General features: G+C 36.1%; 1 protein-coding gene and 1 non-coding gene across 6 annotated transcripts in view; one reads left to right on the plus strand and one right to left on the minus strand.

The window, feature by feature from the left end:
• Positions 1–1,269: 1,269 nt before the first annotated feature.
• PUM2 (pumilio RNA binding family member 2) overlaps positions 1,270–13,260 on the minus strand; it is a 102,655-nt gene continuing 90,664 nt past the window's right edge. For 3 of the 5 annotated variants that reach the window (XM_028099652.2, XM_028099650.2, XM_028099653.2), the window contains 6 exons: positions 12,368–12,502; positions 9,375–9,512; positions 8,196–8,321; positions 7,813–7,934; positions 6,343–6,535; positions 1,270–4,287 (listed from right to left, as the gene is read on the minus strand). In XM_028099652.2, coding sequence (XP_027955453.1) covers positions 4,156–4,287; positions 6,343–6,535; positions 7,813–7,934; positions 8,196–8,321; positions 9,375–9,512; positions 12,368–12,502 — 846 coding nt within the window. In that variant the 3' untranslated portion in view covers positions 1,270–4,155. The remainder of the gene's footprint in view (positions 4,288–6,342; positions 6,536–7,812; positions 7,935–8,195; positions 8,322–9,374; positions 9,513–12,367; positions 12,503–13,260) is intronic. The other 2 variants (XM_028099654.2, XM_028099651.2) reach the window with 1 other exon arrangement.
• LOC114206046 (U6 spliceosomal RNA) lies at positions 11,841–11,944 on the plus strand. Its single transcript, XR_003608541.1, has one exon. It is a non-coding gene; the product is annotated as a U6 spliceosomal RNA (small nuclear RNA).

A 13,260-nucleotide genomic window follows, 5' to 3' on the forward strand; every position in this document is an offset into this window, starting at 1 on the left:
TATTCCCATTTTTTTTTTTAAAGATTTTGAGACAGAAAGCACACGTGCATCAGTGGGGTGAAGGGCAGAGGGAGAGGGAGCAGCAGACTCCCCGCTGAGCAGGGAGCCCGATTCGGGACTCAGTCCCAGAACCCTGAGATCATGACCCGAGCCAAAGGCAGACGCTTCATGTACTGAGCCACCCAGGTGCCCCGACAGTATGTGACTTGACAGATGGGAACACCGAGGCCTAGCGGGCCAGGATCACACAGCCTCCTAGAGGTGTGCACCGGTGCCACAGCGCTCCATGCTTCTCACCTGTGTTCGCAGATTTACTGTCTGGGAGCATCCAAATCCCGTCAGGTTAAATCGGTCCTTGAAAGCTAGCTAGGTAAAGTAGACAGTGAACACTGCTCCTCTGGGGTTCCTGTGCCCTTCCCCATGGTCCACCGCCAACCCCAGCCTTCCTGAGAATCAGTCGTGAGGGCCGAGAATGACTACTATCCAGGCCACCTAGGAAACTTGCTTTTCTTAGGTTCGTAAAAGCTAGGGTGGGAGGATGTAATTTCACCTCTATGATGTGGGATAGGTCAACAATTCCAGAGGGGTTGCTTTCAGCTCAGAACAGAACCAAAACAAGATAAAATTAAAACTGGCATAAAATTAAAAGTGTATGATGAACATGTCTTTTCCCACGTAGTTTTATGTAGATCTCTGCTTTGGAGTCTATCAAATTATCTGTATGGCTTAAAACAAAATGAATAGCTATAGAAGGGAGAGGAAAATGGAAATGGTATTAGCATTAGCTGAGGATTGGGTTCTACGTACCTTTTTAAGATCCTCTCAATTCTTAAACTCAGTGACCTAAATAGTACTCATCCATGGGACAGGTGGAGTTAACATACCCAAGTTCACAAGGTTGTGAATTGGGAGGTAAACTTCAAATCCATGCCTGAACCCAAACTGTATTCTCCTTCAGACAACACTGTCTCTGGAAGTTCATGTGGAAAGGAGACAAACACCTATAGGTAAAGGTAAGTGATTTGATTTAATCCTCAAAATAACCTTGAAGAAATACCAAGGAAACAGGCTGAAAGTTTAATCCTATGAAGTGTGTAATCACTCTATGTAATTAGACAGAGATCCTAAATACTAATCAAAAGATAGGAATACCATCAGAGTAATCAGTAGCCCCAGATTAGCATCCATGTGATAAAAATGTTTGCTTTTCCTTAAATCAGAGTAAACTTGAATGGGCAATCTGAATTATAATTGAGGTACAGAAGGGTATTTTAGCTAGAGAAAAACACAAGACCAGGTTTATTTCATACAAGGTTATTCACACATTTTTCATTTTCTAATTTATACATAATATACAAAGTGAAGATAACATTATTTCATATGAACCAAGAAGAGCCAGGACTTAGACAAACTGGTCCAGAAACAATCCATATCAAAAGGAGACACTCAAGAGTAAAGTCTAAGTGGTTCTGCCCAATTAAAGTTTCTTTATTCTGAAATGTGATGTTCAGATTTTAGCAAAATTCCATGCCAACTTATTAAATGGTGGAATCAGAGAGGTGGACACCAAAATGGCAGACCATAAAATTTCTACAATAGATATTCTTCTAGAACAGGCCCCAAAGTATTGGGAAGATGGGGCTGTCAATACTGGGACACACGGGAACATCAAAACCCTAGAAAGGTTCTCTTTCCCAGCCATCCCCTAGGGCTCTCTAAAGTTGCAGAGATAACTGCCTGTGCCAACAGAGGGTAGGAAAAAGGAAAACCAGGAATTCAACTGTGCAAATCCAGGAAAGTCACTTATCAATCTCCAACAAGAACAACTTGGATCATGATCAGCTCACAACCATGAGCTGATACTGGAAACAAATTTCGACACGGGGCCAAGACACTCTGAGGCTGGCAAAACAAAGTAGGACGGGGTGAAAGAGCAGCGTTATATGTAAGGGGAAAAGCACTGCCTCTGTGACTGGGACATGCTGATGAACCAGTAGGACTATGATGAGAGGGGACAGTGACAAGTGGTTGGATTTAGTGGACTCAACATGGAATGTTGGGTTAGAAAACTAGAGTAACTCAACATCAAACAAGAAAAAGTATGCCTGGCACCCCAAACTTTATGCCATTATTTTTAGGCTCATGATAGGAACAGCTAAGTGATAAAACCTTTATATTCAATATTGTGCTCAGAAGAATGATTTTCTTCTGCAGACTTCCAATAAAAAATCCCTTACATGTTCAATCGAAGGAGATAGCATGGTTCATTCATTTTCAGCACTAAACAGAAGTGGGTCAACATAAATGGTTTTATACAAAATACTGACTTCAACAAAATACAAAGCACTTTCTTTATCTTTCAGAAACTGAATATACAAAGCAAGTTTTTTTTTTCCAAAATATTTTCATAGGCAAAGGATTAAAAACGATTTTAATTATACACATATGGTCACAATTTTGCCTTAAAAAGATTGTTGGGAAATGTACATAAGGCCGCTTGTAAATGTACATCATGTTACTGTTATGTCTTTCAGAGAAAAAAATGTTATCATACAGATTTGCTCTTACTTGGGAATAGGCTATTCAAAAATACAGTACTCTTCTGTACAAAGAAAAAAGTCACATCACATTTAATAAGATGGAAAAAGCATTGGCCTCCATGGTAACCAAACATCTCAGTCCAACACTTTCTTATTATGCACAATACCCTGACTTCTTGAAAGTGATCCAAATCCTAGTATGTCCATATTAACAGAGTCAACAACTATGTTATAAAAGAAAATGTTTCCCACAATAATAAAAAGAAAGCTGGTTCATACTTGTGAAACCATATAAAGATAAAAAATTTTTAAAAAATCACTCTCGATTTGGAGAAATAAATTTACATTATACAACACTATATGCCAGGTCAAAGAGGGCAGGGACATAAATGTACACTAAAATGCAAATGTTTCCCAAAGAGATAAAACAAATTCCATTTACAGCATGAAGGTTTACAAATGTACACCTGTACAACCAAGGAAAGCATCACTACTAAATTAGCAAGGCTTTTATAATAAACATTGAAACAAGATTTGCTTTCAAAGTGTAAACTTACATCTATTACTACACACACAATGCATATATTTATAGGAAGCAAAAAAAGCTATCTGAATATGCAGTCATGCTTAAATGTTGAGCTATCAAATTCACTTTTCAGTGGCCCCTTTCACCTCTATCTGGTTCCTACTTTCTCAAAATCTACTATGAAAAAGCAAAATAAAGCTCAACACTTCCTCAACATGTCCTTGTAATTCTATAAGCAAAACAATATACAAATTTCCACTCTTTCTCAGATTGCAAACCAAACTGAAAAGTTAAAAAGGGACTTAACTTTTCAATTAGTGCATTTAACTGAATGGAAGTGTCACCATGATTTTGTTTTTTTTCTACCTCTTACAACAATTACATATGTAAGTATATACAATACTTCTATACATTGCCAGAGACGTTTTAGGGCAGTATTTGTATTAAAATCACATCCACTGTAAATAATATAAGTTCTTTTCATCTCAAATCATTTAATTCTTGTCTTACTTGCCGAGTTTTTACTTGCATGATAAGTTTGTGAATTACCAAAATACAACTTAACTTTCTTTTTAAAATATTAATATTTATGCAGTTGATTGTTAATTGGTTATAAAAGGCTTCACACAGAGGACAAAAAAAAAAATAAGGACTATATTTCTATATACATCTCTATAAACCTGTTGTGCTATGGGGTCCATAGACCTACCAGACTGCAAGCCAGTTTATTAAAAGAATACTGTACTTTTTCCTTTAAAAACTATTTTTGTGACTTTACAAGGTAAAAATTTACAAAATATGTGACAGCTTTTTTTTTTTGATAGTTACATCATATACAGGCATTCTGTGCTTTGCCAGCAATCCAATCTGATAGGTCTCCACTCAGGGCTGAATATAATTTATAATTCACCACCCCCACCCCCCAAATATACACAAGAACCTTAAAAAATTTACAAATGGATGAATAAAGTCAATAAATAGTTTTGCTTTAAAAAAAATTTTGAAGATTCATGGTTGAGTTGTGTTTTGATAATTCACAAAAGAAACGTTCTTTTCACATGGTTATATCATCTTCTTTCTCTTTTCCCTTTACAGCATTCCATTTGGTGGTCCTCCTATAGGCCCTAGATCTGGGCTATTTTTCAAATAATATTTTTCCAACTTGGCCAGTATATGCTTCCCATATGTGTATTTGCGCAAAGTAGTAATGTGAGGTCGAATCTGAAAAACAAATAATCTGCTTAGTAAACTTAATTATTTTAGTTTCTGGTTTCTTAAAAAAAATCACTCAATATCAGTGATTTAGAAGAATAATTGGATTTTAATATTCAAATTCTTTAAAGAAAGTGGATTTTAATATTCCAATTCTTTAAAGAAAGTTGTTTGCAAAAGCAGTTCATTCTACTGAATCTTTCCAAACTTCTACTCTCAAAATTGTTCAATGAATAAACAAACCGTTACTTCTAAACTATTACAAATGCAAATAGCAGAGGGGCTCCAAACACAGCAGGAAAGCATCACTAGTTAACTACTAAGTTCTTAAAAAGTTGATGAAGGGAGAATTTTCTACCTCAAGTCTGCTGGATAAAAATTCAATAAAAATGGAGCAAAAGACATGAATGAGCAATCAGATATGTGATGCCTAATACATTTAAATTGTTCAGTATCTAATACTTTTTAAAATGCAAATAAAAGAATCATATCATTCTTTCCACCCAGACTGGCAAAAAAAAATTTTTTAAGATTTTACTCATTTATGAGAAAGAGGGAGAGCGAGCGAGCACGTCAGGGGAGGGGAAGAGGGAGAGGGAGAAGCAGGCTCCCCCCTAAGCAGGGAGCCCAACGTGGGGCTCGATCCAAGGACCCTGGGATCATGACCTGAGCTGAAGACAGATGCTTAACCGACTGAGCCACCCAGGTGCCCTAGACTGGCAAAAAATTTTATAAGGAATAACAACTGGTACTGATGAGATGATGACAAAACAGGCATTCTTCTTATATTCTGGTAGATGTGCAAACGTGTACAGATTTTTTTAGAGCAACCTGGCAGTATCTACCAACACGTAAAATGTTTACATACTTTGAACCAGCAATTCCGGAAACACCTAAGAATTTATTTAGGTGTTTCCTTCTACAAAAACAGGTAATTATGCAAAGACATTCATATACAGCACTGCTTATGACAGTTAAAGAACTAGAAACAATCCGAATATCATAAATGATATTGGTTAAATAATGTAGTTATTAAAAATAAGAATGACAATTTTTGTTAAGTCATATATTTTTTAAGCAGAAATATTTTTAAAAAGTAAAAAAATTTATATTTCTCTTTATATGACAAGAGGTCCAAAGAAGTTGTATGTCCAGTTCTTTTTTAAGATGTTATTTATTTGAGAGAGAGAGTGAGACAGAGAGAGCATGACAAGGGTGAGGTGCAGAGGGAGAAGCAGACTCCATGCCAAGCAGGGAGCCTGACATGGGACTCGATCCCAGGACCCCGGGATCATACCCTGAGCCGAAGGCAGACGTTTAGCCAACTGAGCCACCAAGGCATCCCTTGTCCTGTTTCTTAAATGAACTGATTTAGAGAAAGATTGGGTATTTAATATTTCTTCCAGTATTCTTTTTAACAGTTTTCCCATGGAAATTAACGTCGTTTAAAAGAATCATTAGATTCTAGGGAGCAAACAGCTTGTTTAAAAAAAAAACCCAATCAAATCAAAATAAATTCTCTCTTTAGGAAAATGTATTGGGTTAGCGAGAAAACCTAATTAGATTTTTTTTTTTAAAGATTTTATTTATTTATTTGAGAGAGAGAGAATGAGAGACAGAGAGCACGAGAGGGAAGAGGGTCAGAGGGAGAAGCTGACTCCCCGCTGAGCAGGGAGCCCGATGTGGGACTCGACCCCGGGACTCCAGGATCATGACCTGAGCCGAAGGCAGTCGCCTAACCAACTGAGCCACCCAGGCGCCCAACCTAATTAGATTTTAAAATTAATGTTCAACCCATGTATATGGCAAACCAAATATATTTAAATAAGATAGGGATGGGCAATGCTAAAGTAAAGATAGGTAAACAGATGAGAAATGGATGTGATTTTGAGACTTTAGGAATTTAATGAAACAGTACACCATACCTACATTTGTCTATCCACTGATTTAGATTTTTTTCTCCAGTTACAACAAAAGAGGAAATTAAAACCTAGAAAGCTAAAATTGTAGCCTGAAAGTCACACATATTGAATCATCTATTTTAAGTGCTATAAACTATATTACCTTGTGCATGATTATCTTTCTCTGAGCAGGTTCAGCCATATCAATCATCTTCTGAACCACGTAATTGGCATACTGGTCCTTCATCATGGTGTATAAGGCACTGTGAGGACCATCATTCTGGCAGCAAACTTCGTCAATCAGTAAAGCTCTCTCGGCACGGGAGGCATGAGTAACACACTTTTCTACTACGTTGCTAAAAATTAAGTATATACACAGAAAGTTATTTAAAAGATTTTTTTTTAAAGATTTTATTTATTCATAAGAGACAGAGAGAGAGAGCGAGCGATGTGGGATTCGATCCCAGGACCGTGGGATCACGACCTGAGCCGAAGGCAGACGCTTAACCGTCTGAGCCACCCAGGCGCCCTAAAAGATTTATTTATTTATTTATTTATTTGGGAGGGAGGGAGGGAGGAGGAGTGGGGTGGGGAGGCAGAGGGAGCAGGAACAGCAGACTCCCCACTGAGCAGAGAGCCCAGGATCATGACCTGAGCCAAAGGCAGATGCCTAACCAACTGAGCCACCCAGGCACCCCCAAAAAGTTATTTTGTTACTTTTTTCTTTAAAGATTTATTTATTTGAGAGCAAGAGGGCCCACCCCCATGCAGGGGGAGGAGGGGTAGAAAGAGAGGGAGAGAGAAACCCAACTGGACTCCGGGCTGAACACAGAGACCAACTCGGGACTTGATCTTGACGCTGAGATCACAACCTCGGCCAAAACAAAGAGTCGGATGCTTAACCAACTGTGCCACCTAGGCGCCCTGTATTGTTACTTTTTTCTTTATAGCAAAATATCCTTGGTTTTGAAAGAATTTGCTAAACACATCCGAAGATATAAGAGTCAAGATGGTATTCTCTTTTAATTCTCTTACCCTTTACCTTTGAAACAGAAATTAGTATCACAGAGGAACCCAGACTGGATACCCTCAGGTTTAATTATATGCCTCTTAAAATAATGATTGTAATTCAAAAAGGAGGAAATCAGGTCATTATTAAGTCTGAGATTTTCATTAACATGCACTAAGAATTTGCATTGATAGGTTTGGGGAGACAAATCACTTTCTGAATACAGACTTTAAAAATGGAATATATGTGGGCAAACCAATTTGTCATGTAAGAATAAAAGGAATGTTCAGAAAGATTATGGTTATTATTTTTTTAATTTTTATTTTCAAAATTTTATTTATTTAAAAATTTGTCAGAGAGAGAGAGAACAAGCACAAGCTGAGGGAATGGCAGGCAGAGAGAGAAGCAGGCTCCTTGTTCAGCCACAACACGATGCAGGACTCAAATCCCATGACGCTGGGATCATGACCTGAGGCAAAGGCAGACACTTAACCCACTGAGCCACCCAGGTACCCCAAGAAAGATTATGTTCTAATGCTATAGTCTACATGCATTTCTTTGTTTACTGATAAAACCCAAAGAGTTACAAGAACTGACCCCTGGAATTTGAAAATACTGCAATACCTGGCAAATTTGTGTTGACTCAGGGCTAAGACTTTTCCTCTGATTTCAGAAACAATTTTGCTTTTGTCTTCAGGTCGACCATGTTCCAGTACATGCTGAATAACGTAATTGCCATACTGATCCTAAGTACAGATATTTAAAAATTACTTTCCTTAAGTCATTTGTTAAGAATTATTCTTTAAAAAGATGTTAATTATTTTTTCTAAAAATTCAGCAGTATATAGTCAGGAGAACATACCAAGCTTTTTGTCTATGTGTTTCTACAGTGTGTTAATTTAGGAATAAGTTATATTTCCCTAAACTTAACAATAAATAATATTTGCCTATGTTTTGAAGCATTTTCAAAAATACATAAACATTTAAAACTATTAGGGAATTTATACCTGTACCAACTGCTCTGTATGTTGGTGGAGTTCTTCTAAGATAGGTAAGGTCTGCTCTGCAGTACAATGCTCTAGGATGCGCTGGATCACTCTGCAGCCATAAGGATGAGTTGAAAGTACAAACACCTTAAAACAATTGGAAGAAATACATTTCCATTATCTGACATTTTTGGAAAGCTCTATGAGGCAGACAGGTTCCTGATGACATGCTGAATTTCTTTAAAATAGAAGGGTGGGGAGTCACCTTCAGTAAGACCACCACCCTGTTAGTAAAGACTGGAAAGCAGGGTGCTCAATTTAGGAGCTAACAGATATTTTCTTTTCTTGCTCTTTTTAAAAAAAAGATTTTATTTATTTGACAGAGAGAGAGAAAGGGAGAGATCGAACACACAAGCAGTGGGAGCGAGAGAAGCAGGCTCTCCGCTGAGCAGGGAGCCCAATCAATGCGGGTCTTGATCCCAGGACCCCAGGATCACGACCCAAGCTGAAGGCAGACGCCTGACTGAGCCACCCAGGCACCCCTCTTTTTTTTTTTTAAGATTTTATTTATTTGAGAGAGAGAATGAGAGGGATAGGGAGAGAGAATCTGAAGCAGACTCCACACTGAGCACTGCCCAACGTGGGGCTCGATCCCATAACCTCAAGATCATGACCTGAGCTGAAACCAAGAGTAGGATGTTAACTGACAGCCACCCAGGCACCCCAGGAGATAACAGACATTTTGATCAAAAGATACCAAACCAGAAGATGGAGGGCATGTAATAATGAAAACAGACTGCAAGGTGAGGGTAGTGCACAATATAATTAGCAGGTATTTATTACTATGTATTAGTTACAAATTGATACTTATTTTCTGTGTTTTATACTAAAGGATCTGAAGTCTTCGTTCCTTTCCTTCTCAAAAATTTGGAAAACACTGCTGGGTTCATAATTCTAAGAGCTGTGATCCTAAAGTAGTATTAAACTATTTCTACAGTTTTCAGCTTCAAAAAAATTGAAGCTATCTATTGATGTACTCTATGAAAGAGGTAGAAATCATTGTATATTTACTGTTTTGTCTCCTATGTTTGTATGACAGTACTGGGTATTATATATCTTGTGACTTATGAAAAATGTGTTAATGCTCAAATTCTAAAAGAATGCCCTGCTAACTAATGAGAAGCCAAAAATCAATCTTACTTGTCCTTTGAAAGCATCAATGATGAACTGTAGTGACTGTGGCTGAACACATTCAATACATTTTTGCACAACATGGTTTCCATTCTGATCTTTCACACATTTGAGTACATGACCATCTAGCTCCTTTACCATTTCACTCTGCAAAAAGATGACATTTAAAAAATTACCTCATCAACAAGCTATCAGGATTAAAAATAGAGTACAAAAGTACACTAAAAGTTTCTTTGCAATTTTTTAGATATCAGAGTTTAAAATCTGCCACCCCCAGAAGCCAACGATGGTATTAGCAAAACATTTTTGCAGGATTGTAATATAAATGACACTTGCTGAAAAGTAACCTAGTGATGCTAAATTTGCCGTATTTAAACAACTCTCTTCACTGTATACACCTTCTACTCCTTTCTCAGCTGACAATATATATAATTCAGAATTCTCCACTTTTTCTCTACTTAGCAACCCCCCTTACCTCAAAAAAATAAATTTTTAATTTTTAAAAGTTACTTATTTAGAGTGCATGCAAGTGGGGGGGGAGGGGCAGGCAGAGAGGGAGCCATGTGGAGCTTGATCTCACAACCATCAGATCATGACCTGAGTGAAATCAAAAGTGGGACACTTAACTGACCTAGCCATCTAGGCGCCTCTTTGGAAATGAATTCTAGGGAAATTTTAGATTTTTGCTGGTTTAACCGGCAAAAATGACCCCTTTTCTTTGTTTCTTTGCTCACTAATAAGGTTAAGCTTATTTACAGTAAGGTTTATTTACTAACTGTGTTTTCTTCTAGCTAGTGATCATTTTTTAAAATAAATTTGTTAAGCCTTTATTAAACAAACACCTTAATCCTTAGAGAAAAATATAGGTAGGCACAAGATAATCTGTGTGCCTTATTAGTACAATAGGAAATAGTATTGTGAAGAAATGGAGTACACACATTTAAAGTCTCTCTCACCCAAAGAACTCTCAACTACATACTGATATAATTCTAGAGGAATTAAGCCAAGATATAACACAGATGTTTAGCTATAAACTAAACAAAAAAATAAAATATTCTAAAGAATCCAAAAAATACCATTATTCAGTTACAGGTTCACGTAAGGCTTATTCCCAGTGATTTATATTTTCAAATATTAAAGACATTTAAGATATCTTTATTATTTATTACTGAAGTATAACTGACAGTTTCAGGTGTGCAACATGGTGATTCAACAATTATACACACTACACGTTGCTCACCACGAAAAGTATAGTCACCATAAAACGTTATTACATTACTGACTATATTCCCTATGCTGTATTTTTCATTTCCATGACTTTTTATTTTATAACTGAAAGTTTATACCTCTTAATTCCCTTCACCTGTTGCCTCCCCCACCTGCCACCCACCCCCCCCCCCGGCAACCAAGAGCTTATTCCCTGTATTTAAGAGTGTTTCTTCTGTTTATCAGATTCCACATGTAAGTGAAATCAAAGGTATCTGTCCTTCCTTTGACTTATTTCACTTAGTATAATGCCTTCTAGGTCCACCCGTGTTATTGCAAATGGCAAAATCTCATTGTTTTTAAAGATTTTATTTATTCATTTGAGAGAGAGAAAGACAGAGAGAGATATCACGAGCAAGGCGGAGGGGTAGAGGGAGAAGCAGACTCCCTGCTGAGTAGGGAGCCCCACACAAGACTCGATCCCAGGACTCCGATCCGAAGACAGGCGCTTAACCAACTGAGCCACCCAGGCACCCAAGATCACATTCTTTAAAATATCTTTAAAGTATCTAAACCAGCTTGAGGCTTATGGTAGAGGAGATATGTCGACAATAATCAAAATTTGTTGATCTTTCCATTGTAACATATCTCCAATTATTCTACTATTTCCTCCAAAGAAGTAATACTGTTTCTTCTCACAAATTTTTACACATAAACACACACATAACCATATAAATGTTATTACTGTTTTTCATTCTGCAATTTATTATACAATAATCTATGTGGGTAGAGAATCAAATGTGATCTCTTTCCAATTTTACTAATTACCAATGCCTTTTAAGAAATAATTATTTCCTTTAAGTTTCATTTAATACATAAACTAGTTATATATATATGAAATAGTATCTATTTGGGTTACAAATTTCATTTCTAAAGTCTGCTTAATCTGCTACAAGAGCCACACTAGTGATGCTTCACATTTTAAAAAACTAGCAGATCAGCATTTATCCTCATCCTCTTAATATTCTTGTCTAATTCAAGTAATTTTAAAAATTATTCTGATCAGTTTTAATTCCCAATTTTAATAGACTTTTTCATACAAGAATATGGTATACTCCCATTTATATGTGTTCTCTTTCCTCTTAAAAACTGTGAATTTTGTTAATAGAATTCTTAGGTTACTTTTCCTACTCAGTGAAATTTTTAAGAACTTTATATAATTTTTAACTGGCATATAGGAATGCAACTGGTTTTAAAATTTTTATTCTTATGCTCACTTTGGAAGCATATATACCAAAATGGGAATGGTACAAAGATTAGCATGGTGTCTGCACACAGATGACACACAAATCCATGAAGCGTTCCACATTTGTGTTAACTGGAATTAAAATAAAACTTAAAAATAAAGAGCACTCTACTCAATGAAAAATTTTTTTATTCTTATGATAGAAATATAAGTACAATCCAAATACACTTTGGAAATAGTAAAAGGTATTCCTGATACTACAGAAAATCAAATAAGCAAGTGTAGCAAAAATACCCATCATTTAGCATTCTGCTTACCACACAGGAGGCACTCAAATATCTTCATTTAAAGATGAAAAGATGCTGAAGAAAATGAAGAGGACAGAACAAAGATCCACTGTATAACAATTAATAATGTACTGTTTGAGACAGATTTTTTAAAGTATTTTATTCTAATTGTGGAAATATTTAATGTTTCACTCTAACATTCTAACATAATAAAGTAGTAATTTAAAAACCGAATAAAATACAAAAATTTTGTCTTAACTTACAATTACCTGCTGGTCAGATGAAATAGACTCCAATGCTTTCTGAATAACACGGCAGCCATACATCTGCAAGGCTAAAGGCAGAACATGACCACGAATACGAGTAGCGAGGGCTAATTTTTGATCCAAACTCCCAAACTGATGGAAAAAAATTAATATTAATAAAAATAACCATATTATTTTGTTAAACCTGAATAACCCGCTTCTTGCAGCCTCTTCACTGTATTTTAAAAACATCACATTTGGTAATCATGTAGGAAGGAGGATTTAGGTAAAAGCTAATAAACATACATCCAAAGCAGCCTGAAATAACTGTGCTGCTTGTTTGTGGGGTTAAGTCTCACTATCTAAAACTTCCTTGTTACTAATACATTAACCATCTGTTATTCTTTTTAAAATAAACATCTTTACTCTTCATTTTAAACAATCTCTTCATCTTTAACTTCTGAGCCATACATTCAGACCAGATAATTCTCAACTATATTCTGATGTTAACTGTGCAGGAAACTTAAGCCAGGCTACAATACAGAAACTTAAGTTATAAACTGAAAATTAGCTAAATCACAAAATACACGACATCTAACAAAATCAAAAGGACTATATTATTATTAATTTCTTCACCTATGACTTACTCCCAATGCTTTATATTTTCAAATGTTAATCAGGTTAGTATTAAACTTCTCATTTAAAGTAGGCCCATGTGTTTTAAAACTATTTTTGTGATAAAATATATAGTATAAAATGCCATTTTCACTATTTTTAAGTGCATAATTCACTGGCATTAATTATATTCACAATGTTGTGCTATCATCATCACAGAGTGTTTCCAAATCTTCCCTGTTGTCTCAAACAAAAATACCGTATGCATTAAGCAGTAACTTCCCACTTCCCCCAAT

This window comes from Eumetopias jubatus, unplaced genomic scaffold, assembly GCF_037043125.1.
Source record: "Eumetopias jubatus isolate StellerSeaLion01/CBP00866 unplaced genomic scaffold, mEumJub1_p1.0 scaffold_9, whole genome shotgun sequence".
In the NCBI taxonomy this organism is placed as follows: domain Eukaryota; kingdom Metazoa; phylum Chordata; class Mammalia; order Carnivora; family Otariidae; genus Eumetopias; species Eumetopias jubatus.